This window comes from Panthera tigris, chromosome A2, assembly GCF_018350195.1.
Source record: "Panthera tigris isolate Pti1 chromosome A2, P.tigris_Pti1_mat1.1, whole genome shotgun sequence".
Classification (NCBI taxonomy): Eukaryota; Metazoa; Chordata; class Mammalia; order Carnivora; family Felidae; genus Panthera; species Panthera tigris.
In genome coordinates this window covers 148,406,599-148,425,334 of record NC_056661.1, presented here as the reverse complement: position 1 = coordinate 148,425,334, position 18,736 = coordinate 148,406,599, and the positions used below count along the sequence as shown (strand labels likewise).

Genomic DNA, 18,736 nt, shown 5'->3' with positions numbered 1-18,736 from the left:
AAAAAAAAAAAATAAAGGAAGATCTTTTGGCAAAAAAAAAAAAAAAAAAAAAAAAAAGAATAGACAAACATTAAAAAAGCAAAAAAAAAACCCCAGAACTTCTTATCTGGTTCTACAAATAAAAATAAACCTATGTTTATCAGAAGAATAACTGTCTTACTTAGCTTTTTGGGTGTAAGAGGCTCTTGACAAGCCTGGCTTACGATCTTACTCCTTGGTAAATACACTATCTTTCTTCCTTTTGCGAATATCAATTCTTAATCCCTCAGGTGCATCAGCCATCTCTAGCAAACTGTGTATCTGCCGCCACTTCACGCCATCGAAGTATACGCTTATTAATGGGCCTATGACGCCCGAATTTCCCCTTTGTACATTCAAAGGATACTGTCCAAAATGAGTTTAGTGAGAGCCTGGTAAGCCGACAAATCACACATTTCAGAAATTTGGTTGCAGGAAAAATCCACCTTCTGATGAGAAAAAGAGAACGGGATGTCAAAGTTTTTTTTTCGTTCACTTAACCACAACAATTCATCGCACAAAAAAAATACCCTTCTGGGTGCGGGGTTAGAGTTTAGAACTGAAAATACGCCACAGCTAACACAGCTATTTCCTTACCAGATCCTCGTCTGCTCACTCTGAGGGGTACTGGGGAGGAGCCCCTTCCCTGTGGCCGATGCAGACACCGCGACAACCCAGACGTTTTCGATTCCTGACGTTCCTCTCTCCCTTTCCAGCAGTTACTTCAAACTTTCTTAATCTCCCTTGAAGACTCCCCTCGATTTCACTCTTACCACCTCGTCTTTCATTTTGTCTACTGCCCAGGAAGCTGAGCTCACTGAGCTCACATTCTTATCTTCCCTGTGCCTTTTCTACTCCACACAAGTGCCAGAAAAATCTTTCCCATTCATCCCTCAGGGCTACATCTCATCCACTTAACACCCTTTCTCAAAATTGACTATTTTAGGAAAGCATTTTCAGCAACATCAGTCGTTCCTATTCAAAAACCAGGGGACTGAAAAAAACGTGCAAGGACTTTAACTTCTCACCCACTAGCAAAAGATGAACAAAAATGATTAAGAAATAAAACTTTTCAAAACACTCATCCCACCCCCAAACAAGTACTAAGATTATTTTATCAATGTATTAAATACGAAATACTTTAAATATTAAAACTTTTCCATACTGAATACTAAAAAACATGTTGGAAACACAAGTGGCAGAAGAAAACGGATCAAGTCAATTACAGACACCATGGCAACAGGACCACATAGTAAAACACAAATGTGCGGACCATGTGAAGAAATAGTAACGTGCAAACAAAATGCTGTTAGTATGAAAAAACAAACAAACAATGGGAACACCACATTTTATGCATCCATAAATTCCAACAACTAGGTAAAAGGCAGACCATGACCAAAGTAAGAAGTCAGTGTGGCATGATGGAATGAAGTTCCATATTTGCTTTTGTCTTCTGTCTAGTTGTGATGGACTTGACATAAACTAATGATCTAGGCTTTCTTGTAATTAACGCTTTTTATTAACACCGTTCTTCTCGTGCCACAGCTGCGCCTGCTCATCTCTAACTCTACCCCTGTGGGGGTGATACGCCAATATTGTGCCCTCTACGCGGCTATGATGCCAGCCTGGCTGAGAGACCTTAAAGGGTCCTGAGATCGCGGACTCCCCCTGGGAGTTCCAATGGACCTGAAGTCTTGCCTAAAGTCCCATCCGTCAAATGAACCTTGTGTACCCGCTAAAAGCAAAAGCATTCTGGGAAATACCAAGAGTGTTTGAGAACAAGCCTCTGTTCTTCAGAGGTATGCCTTCTTGGCTGGTGGCACAAGGCTCACAGATATTAAGTGGAAAGGAAGCAGAGCTTTTCAAGGGGGTGGCCTGTTGAACACAGGCCTGACTTACTGGGAAAGCACAGGGAGGAATCCATAAGATAAGGTACTGAAAACACAGGAAGGCCGTGGTCATTGTCCCCAGGCTCACGCAGAGTTCGTGTGGGGCTGAAGCACCCCGCCAGGGCAGTCTGGCAATTTGCAGGCACTTCCCTAAAGTTACCAATAGATTAGCTCGTTACTCTTGGGGAGCTCAGAACCTTAAAGATGGGGTATCTGAGATGCTTTTGTTAATTCGTGAAGCCTCCTTGGGGGAGGAGGAGGTAAGGATGTGAATGGAAGAACTTGCAAGGAAGTTTTTCTCAGGGATGGGGTCACGCTGTTGCCATGACTAAGTGACCTGGGGCTTAGGACAAAGCAGAAGGGGGCAGCAAAGGAGGGAAAAGAAAACAGCCCTGCAAATACAATTCGCGATAACCTGGAGACCATGTGGCCCCACACCTAGTACAAACAGGTACCTCGTGTGGCTTATTTGGACAAAGGAATGTCACCTTGGCAATCACTCTAATTTCGAAGGAGGAAAAAAAAACCCACTACTGATAGAAATGGAGTGAACAGAAGAAAAATTAAGAAAAGTGTCTCACTGGCAATACAGGTGATGTGAGGTTCTTGATTTCACACAAATTTTCATATTTGTGCAAGCTTCGGCAGAATACTTAGGATCTAAGGCAATTCGGTTTGTAAATAAAATAAAATAGATAATAAATGGCAATAACTGATGCCCATTCCTTAAACTACTTAATGAAATATTTGAGTCTACTAGATTATTAATCCCAAGCTTGTGGCAATGGTTCCCAAATTTGCTGGTACATTAGAGCCACCTGGGGTTGTTTTAAAAATTCCACGTCCGGGGGGCACCTGGGTGCCTCTGTCAGTCAAGCATCCCACTCTCAATTTTGGCTCAGGCCTTGAGATAGAGCCCTGACTGGAGCCTCATGTTGAACTCAGAGCTGAGGGTGGAGCCTGCTTGGGGTTCTCTCTCTGCCCCTCCCCTGCTCATTTTCTCCTTCTCTCTCTCAAAAATAAACATTAAAAATAATAATAATAATAAAGTTTACTTATTTTGAGAGAGAGAGAGACAGAGCATAAGTGGGGGAGAGGCAGAGAGAGAGGGAGACACAGAATCCGAAGCAGGCTCCAGGCTCCGAGCGGTCGGCACAGAGCCCGATGTGGGGCTCGAACCCATGAACCGTGAGATCATGACCTGAGCCAAAGTTGGACGCTTCACTGACTGAGCCACGCAGGCCCCCAAATAAACTTTAAAAAAACAATAAAATAAAATTGGTGACAGTTAATAATTAAAAAAACAAAAAAAAAAATTCCAGGCCTGGGCCTTACCTTGGACCTCTTGAATCAGACTCTCTGGCACCGAGATCCAGCCATTAGTTTTGAGAAGTCCCCAGGGGACTGCAATGTGCAGAAAAGTCTGGGAACCACCAGTCTATAACCTCTCTGCTGAAGTGTGGCCCATGGACCCCCAGCAGGGGCATCGCCTGAGGCGGTTGTTAAACACCCCAGTCTCAGGCCTGACTTGGGATGTCCTGGCTCAGAATCCCTAGTTTCACGAGAGCCCCAGGTGGTCTGTGTGCACATGAATGCACGAGACACGACATGGAACAGGCTGCTCACAGGGTTAAGTTCAGTGTCAGAGGCAGGAGCAACCTCAGAGACGGATGCAGATCTGAAATCATTGCTCAAAAAAAAAAAAAGAAGAAGAAAAGAGAAAAAGAAAACGAGGGGAAAAAAAAAAAGGTTGGATCAATAAGGAGGCAAAATTTGAGCTCCCAAGGAAATTTTTACAGATTTTCCAGGCATAAAATTTTTTTTTTTAATTTTTTTTAACGTTTATTTATTTTTGAGACAGAGAGAGATAAAGCATGAACAGGGGAGGGGCAGAGAGAAAGGAAGACACAGAATCTGAAACAGGCTCCAGGCTCTGAGCTGTCAGCACAGAGCCCGACGCGGGGCTCGAACTCATGGACTGCGAGATCCTGACCTGAGCCGAAATCGGACGCTTAACCGACTGAGCCACCCAGGCGCCCCAGGTATAAAATTTTATACTATGTTAAAAATACACAAATAATTGCCAGTATTTAAATGTGGGGGAGAGACCGAAGGAAGTCTGTTGCTTCAGCCTGAACACTATGCTTTAGCAAAGCTTCCTGAAGAGATTATCTGCAGACAGACCACTTTCCTTTTCCATAAATGATACACACATCCCCTTTTATTTCATTTCAGGCCTTTATACGATTTACTCTCCTATCTTATGCTCTCAAAATTCCCTACTTCAGTGCTGTTTTGCTTGTGAATGTCCTTTGCAGACCGGTTAACGTATGTAATTAATGTATTGATAAACTCTACCTTGAGATTTTTGGGCGGCTTGAAATTGAAGAACGTAGTCAGTTTGTTGTGAGAAGCATTAAGTTCTAGAAGGTAAGGCATACAACTCACACAGGACAAATCTGAGGGGAAAAACAAATACAGAACAAGATAAGCCAATAAAAGAAAAATTAGACTAAGCCGTTAAAAACAGCATGTGTTACATCAGAACATTTTTTAATTACACCAGTTGCAGGCACTTTATTTTTCCAAACAAGTGAAATGGAGAAAAATAGGAATGTGCAAAACACACCAAGGGTAGAAAGCTCTCCATGAGCTCCTAATTTGAACCTTCTTCCCCAGGGCCTCCCCACCACTCCCATCCCCCTTTTCAAGTGACCAGTGCACCTCCCATGTCCCAGCTCACTCTCCGTGCACTAACAGCCAAATGCTTCAAAAAGTACCAGACTTGGAGCCAAGGACGAGAAACGAAAGCCTTAGATAATCCTCTTGATATTAGCCCCTAAGTAACTGAATTAAGTCTTTTCAGAAAGACCGAAAATGCCCCAGTTAGAGAACTTTCTTTGATATAAATTCAATTTTGTTGTAGTTGGACTGAATCCTAAACCTCATTAATTATTTGAAGTGATTTCAATTATTGCTATTATTTTACTTGGACTCTGGCTTGGTTTGGAAGCATGTCAGAGTTTTCCATTTTATCCCAAGCAAAGATTCTAAACCTCGAATACCAAGTAAAGGGTTGGGCTCTGACGCTGGTACACATAAAACACAAAAACGGTGACGTGCTGTGCGGCCTTTCTCTGCCCCCTTAGGGCAGAGGCTCGCTTCTGGGCAGCAGGAGTTAGAAAAAGACACAGGGGCGCCTGGGTGGCTCAGTCGGTTAAGCGTCCGACTTTGGCTCAGGTCACAATCTCGCGGTCTGTGAGTTCAAGCCCCGCGTCGGGCTCTGGGCTGATGGCTCAGAGCCTGGAGCCTGCTCCCGATTCTGTGTCTCCCTCTCTCTCTGACCCTCCCCCGTTCATGCTCTGTCTCTCTCTGTCTCAAAAATAAATAAACTTAAAAAAAAAAAAGAAAAGAAAAAGACACAGAAGACTCCTAGGAGGAGGATTTAGCAGGAACACCTGTTTCCACCTGAAAACAGTCATAATAACAGCATCCCCTGCTCTTTCTCTCTTTTCATTCTATGTCACAGGAGCAGCTATTAGGATCACTCAGAGGAAGGCCCCTGCTGGGAGGATGGAGCCCCCACACCTGAAGCTGAGCCCACTGTTTCGCCCTGTCACCAGGTGGCAGACACACCCAGAGAAGGGGGCAAGGCCAGCAGCGAGGGTCCTGCCCAGGAGCAGGTGAAGCAGGCACCATGAGCGACAGCCACCGGGCCCCGCCCCTTTCACAAGATCCCCACCAAATTTGACTTCATTCCTCTGCTCTAAGTCACACCCTTTGTTAGCCTGTCTTTATGGAACTGTTCTAGGACAGACAAATACACTGAGACTTTAACACTTTGGTGGCAATTGATGCCGTGAAGGAAGGCCGCCCGGAAAAGGACACCTGAGAAACGGCCATTACTTCGCAAGTCTTGCCCATTTGTCCTTCTGAGCTCAGCTCCATGTCTAGCAGTCAGTAGTGGCCTCAACACTATTACCGTCCAGCAGCGCGAACCTCCCTGGAGCTGGTCTTTCTGTGGGCAGGTAGGTGCCGCACGGAGGAGCTGTCTTAAGCAGAAGCAGCAGCTACCACGCAGATGGAGATAAGGAAATGGCGAGTACGTCTCACGCTTTATGCACCACCAAAGCCTTCAAATCACTCTGACAGGGAAAAAAAATGCATGGTCTAGGTTGCTGGGCTTCTGACCCACGCAGGCCCAATGATCCCCACTCGGTGCAGTGACCCCCGTGTCCACCAGATGGCAGGAGTTCCTTGCGTCTACGACGGTGGTTCTCAAAGTGTGGTCGCGGACGGGGAAACATCCGCTTCCCCAGGGAACTAATTTAGAAATGCAAATCATCAAGTCCCACCCCAGAGCTACAGAATCAGAAACTGAGGGTGGGGCACAGCCATCGGCGTTTTAACAGGCCCCCCAGGTGACTCTGATGCAAGGTGCAATCTGGTCTACATCATAACGTTTCAGAAAGCTGCGCCCTACAGTTGGTTCTCAAGCACTTGATGAGCTACAAAAATGGGCCGTAAAAGATTAAAGAAGACTGATGTGAGGAAAGCGCCATTCGCAACTGTGGATGCCAGGGTATGAAGCCCCCACGGCTACACGGGGCAATTCCTTATCCAGGAAAGGAAACCAACCTTGGAGTGGTGGGGGGCGGGGCAGCTCCTGCCAGAACGAATGCTGAGAACTGTTTCCCAAGATTGGATACCTGGATTTGCTTTAAGATAACCCTGGGGAGGGACCCTAGGGTGGCCCAGCCGCCCCCTCCTGATCTCTGCTCAGGTCCTGATCTTTGCTTCAGGGATGGAGCCCTGGCCAGGCACTTCACTGACAGTGGGGAGCCTGCTTGAGATTCTCCCTCTCTCCTCTCTCTCTCTGCCCCTCCCCTGTTGGTGCAGGCTCGCGCTGTCTCTCTCTCTCTCTCTCAAAATAAATAAATAAATAAATAAACAAACAAACAAACATTTAAAAAATAAATAAAACATTAAAAAAAAAAAAAACTAAAATAGCCCCCGGGAAGGTGGAGAGAGAGGTATAGGTGAAACCAGACGGGCCATGAGCCAATAAGTGTGGAATCTTGAATGTTCATTACAATAGTCTCCGATTGCACTTTTGTAATTTTCCATTAAAAAAAAAAAAGATTTAAAACAACTAGAAAAAAAGTAATAAGTCTTTCAAAACAGTAGCATTTGAGGAATAAACAATGCTGGAATATTTCTTAGCCACTGAAAAGCAAGGCTGAATTTTAATTACTGCTGTCATAGGAGGGGAAGAAATCAGACACGAGCCAGGGAAAACCGCATCGGCAACATTTAACTGTCACAATAAAGGCCAAAGAAGCTAGTGGAAAGACAATCAGTGAAGAAAACAGGTTCGAAGTAACAACTGCTGACTTCCACCGAAGTGTAAACAACACAGACACTGGCCACTTCGGCTTCAAATAAGACCAGAGAATTAGAAACAAGAATCAAGTTCCGAAGAAGATGTGACTAATTTCATTAGATGTGAGCAAGAGGTCACAACAAATACGTGACAGGGAACTACAAATGGTGAGAGTTGAGAGAGTCAACCACATGTATAGAGACGGCAGAAGAAGAGAGGAAAAAATAAATGTGTGAATCCCTGGTGCTCAAATAAGAACAGAGGTAACTGGCCAGAATTAAAATGTAGAAAGGCAAAATAAAGAAAAGAATCCATTAAAGGGGGAAAAAAGGGGGGGGGGGACGGTGGGGACCAATTCATCTGCATTGAATAAACTAATAGTGGGAAAGACAAGGGAATCATCAAATATTCAGGAAGCATTTAAGAAGTAATGAGCCATCTCTTTCAAGGAAAAAACAAAGCAAACATTCAGTGGGCTACTCTTCAACATCACTGAGCGCATTTCAACGGTAGCATAACGTAATGTTTGCTGACCGGTGCCTCTTTCTTTACTCATCAGTCATGGTGACTTTTTTTTATATGCCAAGTAGAGCATCAATATGCAAATGAATCCACAATAGCATTTACATCAAGTTTGGTGGAATTAAACCATATCAGGTGCCGCAAAGCTTACATTTGGAAATAACTGAATGATCCATCAATCTACTAGAATGAAAATTACATACCTTCAATTTTATTTAGCGAAAGATCCAACTTTTGTAGGTGAACATATTCACAGAGAATGCTAATGTCAATTAAACCACAACCCTGAGAAAAGAAAAGGAAAAACGCTTTAATGTTGCTTCAGCCTTCTCATGACACGTAGAAATAATAGATGACAGAAAGAAATCCAGAATTTCTTTCAAAAGTGTAGTAATTAAATGAAAGAACTAAATCTGAAGCCTACTACTAACAGGATCTCAAAGCAGACTACAGACTCCTTTTAAAAATGCATTTCTCTGAAGCAGAACGTAGCTTGGAAAATTAGTGGTATTAGCAAGAACAAATACATCATGAAAAGGCAAATTAAAGCAATGTCACATAGACCTTTAGAGCAGAGTTTTATTATTAAAAAACAGAAACAAAACCAAACCAAAAAAACACATCACGTAATAGCAGTAAGGCCAAAGCCTTTCTCTAGTAGAAGGCAGATGCCTGGAATTTAAATGAAATGCTAAAGAGATCTCCTGTGTAATCAGGAGATCATTAATGACATTATCACCTACACTTAGACAGGGTCCTCCTATTCAAAGCTCCTCCTTCACAGTGATCTCCTCTGTTCAAATAAAACTGAGATCCATAGGGCAGACTATTCCCAATTTGGAGATGAGGAATATGAGGGACAGACAGGGATGTAAATAATTTAAAATCACACAGCAAGTTAGCATCAAAGTAGCTGATCCAAGTCTCCTGAATCCTTCTCCAGGATTCTTTCCACAGAATCTTGCTTCTAGAGAACTTCAGGATGGAGTGGAGGGGAATGTGGTCCCTTGGAACAGACTCTTATTACTGGTTTATGTTGCAGTGTCAGAATCAGAAAAAGCCAGCCAGTGAAGTATCATGATAAGCAAGTTCTCTAATAGAATGATGATAAAAATGTTCAATGAAGGTGTAATAAATATGTACTGAAGGGGCGCCTGGGTGGCTTAGTCGGTTGAGCGTCCGACTTCGGCCCAGGTCATGGTCTCACGATTCGTGGGTTCGAGCCCCGCATAGGGCTCTGTGCTGACAGCTCAGAGCCTGGAGCCTGCTTTGGATTCTGTGTCTCCCTCTTTCTCTGCCTCTCCCCTACTTGTTCTCTCTCTCTCCCATGCTCTGTCTCTGAAAAATCAATAAAAACATTTTTAAAAATTTTTTTAAAAATATGTACTGAAAACCTACCAGGTACAAGGCATTGTGCACAATGAGAAATACAGTGCAATGGTGGAGTAGACCTATACGGTGCCCCTAAGAAACTCAGGACTTTGGGAGGAAAGCCTATGTACATAAGTAATAAGAAAAATTAAAAAATAACATGTAACCTAAGATACAAGGCGGGGGGGAATCACTAAACCAGGAAACCCTAAAAAAGTGTATTCAGTAAGACAGGTTATGAAGGCAAAGTAATTCAACATGTAATATCTCAAATGTAAGGAGGTCAGCGGCAAAGTAAGTTAAGTGTCAGTCCATCTTGCTGAAATAAATTTCAAAGGATTGCTTTTTTTTTTTTTTTTTGGTAGATCAATTTAAGTCATAGCACTACGTACATAAGTAGAATACTGATTGAAATGGACTTGTATGGGGATATATTGGATGCTGGAATGATGTACCATCCCGATGCCTAACATAGGGCAATGCACATAGGATGCTCCCTGTAAGTTATTGCCTAACTGTCTGAGTCATCCACAAAATGTTATAAAGTGAAAAGAGTAAAAGATTACAGCCTTAATAGGCTGTCCTCGAAGGATAGGCAATAGAACTGGCACGGAAGAAACGAGCTTAACATTTCTTGGATAGTTTACTAGTTCAAATCCAAGACAGAACAAGATTGCGACTGTATATGCTTTGTTTGCTGTGAATTATATTTAGCCAAATTATGGTACAATAGCAAAATTTCAGTGTGCTTTTTTTCACCTATATATCTGCATTTATTGTGTGGATCTCCAAGGAATATTTAATACTTTACAATATAAGGAAGCAAAAAGAGTTAAATTATTTCTCTAGGACTATAAAGAAACAAAAGGAAGAGTCTGTACTATGCTCTTACAGCTTCTCTTACGATAAAAGTGCCAAGATTATGTGTTAGTATTGATATCTTGAAAATTGATGAATAACAGTATGTCTGGAAAGTGAGTTATAGCTCAAAGCTACTTGTTTCTTGATATGCTTGGGAGTGGGAGCGGAAAGTCAATACCAAAATACTTTGTTCCCTTGGATTTAGATATTAATTTTAGTCCTGGCACTGATCAGAGAGAAAATTCTTAAAGAATTTTTGATTGGTTTCACAGAGTTAAATTCAACTTCTGGAAAGAAAGCATTGATTACTATAATACAGACTACTTAAGATAAAAGCAAGAGTCTAAAGGGAATGGAAACAAAGGAATTCAGGGCCTGATTACCGGATTGCCCAGGGCTCTTTGATGCCTAACATTACAGAAATAACTCTTCTTGTCAGTCTCCATCAAATGCAAGACTCTGAGATCTAGGGCCACCCCAAAAGCTATGAGTATCAGGAAAAATAGATATGGTCCAACCAGTATCAAGACGTAGCCAACCCATGGTGATCTTGTCATACTCACTGATAAAGTTAGATTGAGGTAGACCTGCTCAGTGCCAGAACCTGAGCGCCCCAACTGGTGAAGGGCGTTGGCCACCACCTCCTCTCTCAGGACCCCATCAAATTCCTCCTGCAAAAAAACCCACAGACAAACAAACACCAGAGAGGACAAAGGACTTCCATTAGAAAAGAAACAATCCACGTCCTTATAGACAGCACTTACCTTGTATATTACATACTCAGGAGCTGACCCCTCCAAAATTTACCAGCCCTGAAGAAAATTCTGTGTTGAGGACACATACATAGGACATATAGTTAAATAAATATCTATCTAATCCGTGCTTTCATTGCCACTGCATTTCCAGGCCATCACTTGCTTTAGGTATTCACAGTGAATGAACACAATGGCAGTGGAAGCGTCACCATTAGTGGTGACAGCTACGTTGATTGCTTCTCTGTTCCAGGCGCTAAGAGCTCTCAGTAAGCAACTCATTGAATCCTCTTGACAACCCTGAGGTAGGTACTCTTAGTTCCATTTTACAGATGAAGAAACTAAGGCTTCCTGGGGTTAACTTGCCTGAAACCACATAGCTAGTATATGACAGAAACAGAGTACAAACTTGAATCTGTCTGACTCCAGGGCAATTCCAACCGCTGTACTAGACTGCTTGCCTACACCCAAAAGGATGGTTACATCCAAATTAAGGCAATTACTTAAAAAAAAATTTTTTTTTATGTTTATTTTTGAGAGAGAGAGAGAGCGCGAGCACGCGTGAGACACAGAATCCGAAGCAGGTTCCAGGCTCTGCAGAGCCTGACTCAGGGCTCAAACCCAGGAGCTGTGAGATTATGACCTGAGCCGAAGTTGGATGCTTAACCAACTGAGCCACCCAGGCGCCCCAAGGCAATTACTCTTCTAAATCTGGTATTCTTGCTGGAAAAAATAGGTTCTTGATTTGCTTTCTATTAGCTAATTTTGCCAGATTCATACAATTTACAAGATTTATGCAAAGGGTAATAATCATTTCCATAAGGAGGTTGGCCCTTGGTCCATAGAAAGCCATGAACCAGTGGTGACTCCACATGCCCTCTCCCCTGCACCCTCCCCCCAAAGAAAACAAACAGAAGAGACAACAGGTAGATCAGTACTATGTTTGAACTGACTTCAACTCTACAATGACCAACACTTTAACACTAACACCAGCATGAGGACACAAAATCCAGTAATCCCATCAATCACACCAAGATAACTAACCATGACCAGCATGGGGACCATGATGGCAAAACACCTTTTCCAGCTCTGTACTCATTCAGGAATCAACAATGATACTCAGGCCGCTGGTACTGAAGATGCAAGTACATAGGTGTATGCTACTAAAAAGAGGTTCTCCCCTGCCCCCAGCCCATTTCCACTAGCCCAGAGGAGCAAATGTCGCTCATATGAAGATAGGGCACAGGCTTTGGGGCTGGGCAGGCTTGGCTTGAACGCCAGATCTGCCATTTTGAATTTACAACTTTGCCCATATTCTTCATCTCTAAATAGGAAATTTTATTACCTTCTCTCCATGTTTTAGGGAAAATGAAAAAAAAAAATAGTGCATATAAAGCTCTTAGTGCCTTGCCTAGAACTGTAGAAGTGTTCCCAATAAATGAGTTGTTTCTACTAATTGATGAAGTTAGAAATTCCACATCTTCATGTTTCATTCTTCCTTACCCATCAACCTGTTTACAAATGGAAGAAAGACACTCACTTTTCTTTTTTTTAATTTAAATTTTAGATAGTTAACATACCGTGCAATAGTGGTTTCAGGAGAATTCAGTGATTCATCACTTGCATATAACACCCAGTGCTCATCACAAGAGACACTCACTTTTCTAAATAAAGTTCCAACTTCTTATATAAACCCTGAGTAGGATTAGAGGTGGGGGTGTTACCTTCCCTCCAAAACTTTCCATCTAAACCTCTTATGTTTACCTGACCCACCCCTCTTTTTCCTGGATGTGAAAAGATATTACACCTCTGACTGATAGGAGGTAAATGTCTGTTTTTCAACATAGCCACTGATACGGAGACTGGCTACACCGTCAGCATGTTCCCAGATTCCCATAGCAAGCCTCCCCATGGCAACCCCCTCACACCTTCTTTGAGGTTCCTGCCATTTATCAGTATCACACCTTTCCCTTCTGATCTTGGGTCATTTTCAGACCTTTACAAGCCCTACCTTTATCTTGGATGGCTTCAGAATGCCTGAGGATGGCCATTCACCCCTACTACTCCCAAGCACATGCACGTACACATGTTTCTTTCTCAACTCCAGGCACTTTAAATGATCTCTACTCAAGTTCCGCCACTCACTCCCATGGCCATGCCCTGGACTGGGCCATACCTAGTTAGTCATCATGCTAAACTGTTCCACCTTAGAAACCTCAGACCCTAGTATCCTACTCTGTGATCCTACAACTACCTGTCCTTCCACCTTTCCAACACCCACTCCCCCTGTTCTGTGAGGATGTCAAGATCTCCAGTTTGTTCCTCTTTCCCTTTCTCAGAGTCTATCTGTCCCTCCTCCTCCCTTCTCTACTTGGTATGCCATGGGCAATTTCAGTGTCTCTCTACCCTCAAGTCTCTGACTGCTTGTCCCTTGACTGAAACTACCGTGTACACGCCCAAACCTGAATCAAGTTCACAATCAACTACTGTGCTGAGGCGGGACGGTGTCATGTTCATCATTCATTTGGGATAAAAATCTTTATAGCAGGCCAGGCACATGCCAGCCAGGATGCTGGGCTCAGTGGACAGAATTATGAATAAGACATAGTGCCTATCCTTAAGGGATTTACAATTCAATCTGGGAGCCAGACAAGTACACAAGCAATTTCAATAGTTTGATAAATATTACAATACAAGTGAGCAGGGTGCTTTGACTATAAGCAGGGCATCCATTTTATGTCAGTTCTAGTGGGGATTAGGAGGTTAGCAAAGGCTTGCTGGGGGAGAAAGCAATGAGGTTGAGACCCAAGTAACTGAGTTGTTCTGGCGAAGGGGAAGAAAGGGCAGGAAGGAGGACCAGGAAGGGTACTGCAGGCAAAAGGGGCAACGTGTACAAAATTCCAAAGGCAAAGGTGTGCATGGCCCACTGGGGAAACGACGAGCAGCTCAAAACAGCTGAAGCATAAAGTGGGAGGGGGAATACAGTGCATGGTAGCTGGTGGGCACTCAAACATGGCTAAGTGAATTCATAAACCTCTCCTGCCTTTGAGCTGAGTGGGCTGGGAGAGGCCTCACAACCATGCATGCTGGTACCACTCCAGAGTCAACTCTTAGCTTGGCCTGGTGCTGTTCCAGTCCTCTGCTCTGTATCAGCTGCCTTCTACCTCTGACCTTGGCTACCGAGTCTTCATCCATTCCTCCAGCCTTCAGGTGCCTCTACTCCTTAGTCCTTGCTCTCAGCAGGTGCACTTCTTCATTTCCAAGGCAAAGCAGAAGCAGTCAGGCATCAACCCCCTCAGCGTTCTGCACCTGTTCCTGGGCAGTGTTCTGCCCTTCACTGGGGTCTCAGAGGCAGACTGCTTTCTTGTCCACACTCAGGGCCCCCGCCTCCTGTTTCCTCAGGGACCTGGCTCAGGGACCAGCCACTTACCTGGGCCCGGGCCCTGTCACTTCTCCAGCTGTACAAGTCTGTGAGTCTCTTCAATCCTACACACTGCTTTAGCTACAGTTTCCCTAAATAACCAAGCTAGAGCAGAATTGCTTTTTCATCCTTTAGTGCCCCCTTGCTCACCCCCCCTGTCACTCTTCAACTCCCTTCAGTTGGGCTTCTGCCTTCACATTACAAAACCACATGAGCCAAGGTCTCCAACTGCCCTCAAATGGGCAAAGCCAATGAGCACTTGTTAGACCCCTTCCCACTTAACCTACTGGCAGCACAACTCATTTCCATGGTCTTGAGACTCTTTCTTGCCTTGGTTTCCCATCACACAGCTCTTCTCTTCTTCTTCTCCTTCTCCTTCTCTTACCATTTCTTTCCAGCTTCCTTCCCTGATTCCTCTTCATCTGCTGGCGACTTAAATACCTATACCCCCTGGGGGTCTTCCCTTGGCCCTCATCTCCTCTTTCTAGATGGCCTCACAGACTCCAGTGCTGAGTATCTCAGGTCTCCTACGCTTAGGCCCCCTCCCCTGATTTCCAGACTCATGTGATGCATAAAACCAACCCATTCATGCACAGCTGTACCTGTCCCCGTTTCCTATTGTGGTCAGTGGCCTTAACACACCCCCAGACCATGCCATAGACCTAACAGTCATCCTAGACTCACAATATTTAATAACTTAAGTATTTTAAATGTCTTCATTTTAAGCTCCCTTTCCATCCCCACTCCCACTGCTTTGATCCAGACTCTTGTTTCTCCTCCATAGACATTGCTAGAGCCTTCTCATTGACATCCCTGTCTCCAGTCCTACCATCAGGGCAGTTCTAATCTAATCTAATCTAATCTAATCAGGGAGGCTCCTCTCTGCTCAGACACCCAAGTCTACAGTCTGTAAAACAGCATAAAACCCTCCACAATCTGACCCCCACCTCAGCTGCTCTCACCTGTAAATCATCAGTAGGAACAGCTGCCATCTCCCTGCCCACACAACCCCATCCACCAAGACAAGGGTCTGCTTCCCTCAAAGTCTCCCATGATCCCTGCCATCCAGGTGTCATCTGTACACAGCTCTGTGGATAACGCTTGAGATGCTGAAGAGCTGTGACTTACATTCCTATCTGACCTTGAGAGGAGGGACCACGGATGTCCTCAATTATGTTCTCATCTTCTGTCTTTACTATTGCTATTATGCATTACCTCTATAATTTTTAGGAACCTGCTCTTCATCAGACACTGTATCAAGAGTTTTAACAGACTTTCTTATTCAATTTGCTATTTATAACTGCCCCATGAGTAGGTATCATTTACCCACAGTTACTAGCAGAGTGCTTTCGATGCATCAGACACCTGTCGTGGGGCCAGATGCTTCTGCCCTATATAGTCAAAGTGTGCTTCCTACGTAGCAATCTTTCAGTGAATGTGTGTTCAAAGTCAGCTAAATTAACCAAATCACTTAATGAGCTATGCTTAGCAGATAAAAAACATGTGCATTATGACTTGTATCAGTAACAGTAAAAATAATGTATTTTTAAGTATTTACACACATAGGTTCTTGTTTAATTCTCACATCTCCTGTGAGGTAGGTATTATTAGAATTCCCAGATTACAGATGAGACATAGAGGTGAAATAAATTGCTCAAAATCTCAAAACCAACCGAAGGCTGTACATAAATCTTTGACTGCAAAGGCAGTGTTCTGAACAGTCTGTCTGTGCTACCTCCTTACCTCCTTAAGTTCACCAGGGCTCCGGAGACTAATCACATTATAGGCACTCAAGAACCACTGGGACCATCACAGCATTATAAACCTTAACCAGGCTAGCAGATGGACATAAATCTCTGAACATGAAAGTCTAAATCTTTGCTTTTATAAGCTTTCAGTTTATTCGGCATATTAAAACTTATTCAATACCATAAAATGCTAAAGCAGGAGGTCAGAACACAAAATAAATATTAATACTTAGAATATGAGTGGAGGAAATAATAAACTTTTCCACACACAGCCTACAAGCCAGGAATAACCAGTTCACGTCAACCCCCACTATGGTTTGTTAATGGCATACTGAAGACAGATTAACACCGGCACTAATGAACCCCACAGCCCAAGAGCATGCGTTAATTAGAATAATAAAGTAAACCGGTGATTCACCTGCGAATTCCTTTGGGGGAAGCTGGTAGAAACCATGCAAACATCTCAAAGTTGTAAAAACACTGCTACAGTTTTGCAATAGACACGGTGAAGGGTAGCGAAGTACATCACCAAAGGATGAATAAAATAAGAAATAATTTTCTATTGCCCACTTTAAGAAAAACTAATTGTGTAACAAGCCCATATAGGTGGAGGTAGAAGAAGAGGAGAGTCTAAATGGGAGGTAAGGGCAGGAAAGTGAGCCAAATGTTGAAAGTGGGCAAAAGGATGTTACAAAAGAAGGGAACCTAAGTAGGAAAAGAGTGCAGTTCATTAATGGTAGGACTGGAATAACACGGGACCGTGCAAATTACAGAGGCGTGAATAGGAAGAAAGAGGACAAATGAGGAAAGGAGTCTGTGAAAGAGAACAGGAATAACAAAGAAATACATGCTAAGAAAATGGGCAAAGATGAGAAGTGGTGAAGCCAGAATGTCACATAATGTCACAGGGGATACTGGGAACATTCTATTTCTCTGTAGTCTATCTACTTTGGAAAAGAATTTGGAGCAGTTTATACTATGAAGGAAGAGGAAAGGGGAGAGGAAAAACCTAAAAAAAAAAAAACAAAACAAAACAAAACTATTAAAATTAAGAAAAATACTGATTCTGAGTTTCCTGGCAGCCAAGACAAAGAGGAAAATCCAATCGTTTATTCAAAGCAAGCCAATCAATGTGTGTTTTTGAAGGAAAGCAAACAATGTCTTAGAGACCAAGGGAAGGAAGTGATAAGAGGTAGAAAGGGACCAACTCCCCACTCCTCCCACCCCTGCAAAAAACCCCAAAACCTAGGCCAGGGGGTAAAAAAGGAAGAGGATGATGATGAGTGTAGGAAAGAAGTAGAATTGGGTAATGTTTAGAAAAGGTATTGTAGAAAAGAGAATTTATATTAAGGTGAAGGCAATTAATGTGAACGTCAGGCAATACAGATGGGAATTTAAGAAACATTCCCCACCTGTGAAAATACTACCACAGTGAGCCAGCTGCTCGAACATTCTAAGGGTCTTTCTCTGGTGGGTGGACGGGTGGGTGTGTGGGTGTGCGTGTCTTGCATAATGCATTATATACCCCTGGCAGAAGCAATACATTAAACTTCTAAGTCACTTAATGTTTGAGTTCGCGCTTATCAGATTACATCACGAGAGTAATTTTTTGTTTCCTCGAGGAAGGAGGATGAAGGGACTGCAAGCTGGAGAGTGTTGGAGCACTTCACAAAAATCACAGAAAAGGGTGTAGGGGATGCCAAAGACGAACTCTGCCTCTTCACCATACTGTCGAAGCACTTTTAAAAGCTAAATGTAGAACTCCCATACAAATAGGTGGAAACTGTTTCATGAGGACGCTGTGTAACTTGACTCTTAAGAAACCAAAGGTGCTACTGAGAAATAAAGGAGACGCGGGGAAATATTCCAGGCCAAGGGTGAGGAGGGAAGAAAGGGGCGGGAGCCTAGGCGCGGGACATTGCCGCCTGAGTAGCAGGGCCGGACGCCCGGAGAAGGGAGCGAGCGGGGGAGGGGAGGGGGGAAGGCACACCTCCAAATTCAGCATCTCGGACTCTGAGGACTCCTCGGATTCCACTTCGCCCTCGCCCTCGTCCCCGCAGTCCTGTCCGTCCGCGTCCGACTCCACAGAGCGGTGAACGAGCTGCGGGAGCAGGTAGGAGGAGGCTCTGTGGAAAGTACCTTTCCGTCTCTGCCCCATGGGGGAAGAAGACCAGCAAGACTGACGCTCTTCTTCTGAGCGCGACAGTATCGACTGGGCTCCACGTCGTGAACTACCCTGGAGAGAGGAAGGCATCGGCCACTGGGGATCGCTCCCGGCGGTCGCCATCTTGTTTACCGGGTTGCCTAGGAGACTGCCGCCAGGGGAGGAGGAGCCGCAAGGGATTCTGGGCTGTCATCTCCGCTCCTCCGCGCGTCCTCGCTTAAGGTCTGCGCCGTCCCTGGAGCTTGACTTTTTCTTTGGTTTTTGTTTAGTTCGTTCGGTCGCTGGCTTCGTTTCTTTTTGCTTGTCTTTCTCATTTTCACCTTTTTTCTCCGCACCCCTTTGGTCTCCAGTTGTTTTCTCCTGGCCTGGTGGCCCCTCTTAGAGAATTTTCATCCCCCCCTAAGATCACCTGTGAGCCTACTTCCCGCACCTGCCTCATTCACAAAGGCTCTTTCCGCGGAGTGGTACTTTGAAAGTGTTAGTCTGATGCTCTCTGTTGGAAAGCTAATTAACACTGAAATTTTACTCTATGCGGACCGCGGTGTTAGGAGACGAGGTCGTGCATAAATGAAATACAAGACATGGTTCCTGTCCTTCTTACTTAATT

General features: G+C 43.9%; 1 protein-coding gene across 3 annotated transcripts in view; it reads right to left on the bottom strand.

The window, feature by feature from the left end:
* Positions 1-18,412, bottom strand: part of LRGUK (leucine rich repeats and guanylate kinase domain containing) — a 108,683-nt gene extending 90,271 nt beyond the window's left edge. For 2 of the 3 annotated variants that reach the window (XM_042972793.1, XM_042972798.1), the window contains exons 1-5: positions 17,956-18,412; positions 10,608-10,715; positions 8,016-8,097; positions 4,266-4,366; positions 386-467 (exon numbers count right to left, since the gene is read on the bottom strand). In XM_042972793.1, coding sequence (XP_042828727.1) covers positions 386-467; positions 4,266-4,366; positions 8,016-8,097; positions 10,608-10,715; positions 17,956-18,252 — 670 coding nt within the window. In that variant the 5' untranslated portion in view covers positions 18,253-18,412. The remainder of the gene's footprint in view (positions 1-385; positions 468-4,265; positions 4,367-8,015; positions 8,098-10,607; positions 10,716-17,955) is intronic. The other variant, XM_042972803.1, reaches the window with a different exon arrangement.
* Between the last annotated feature and the right edge of the window lie 324 nt (positions 18,413-18,736).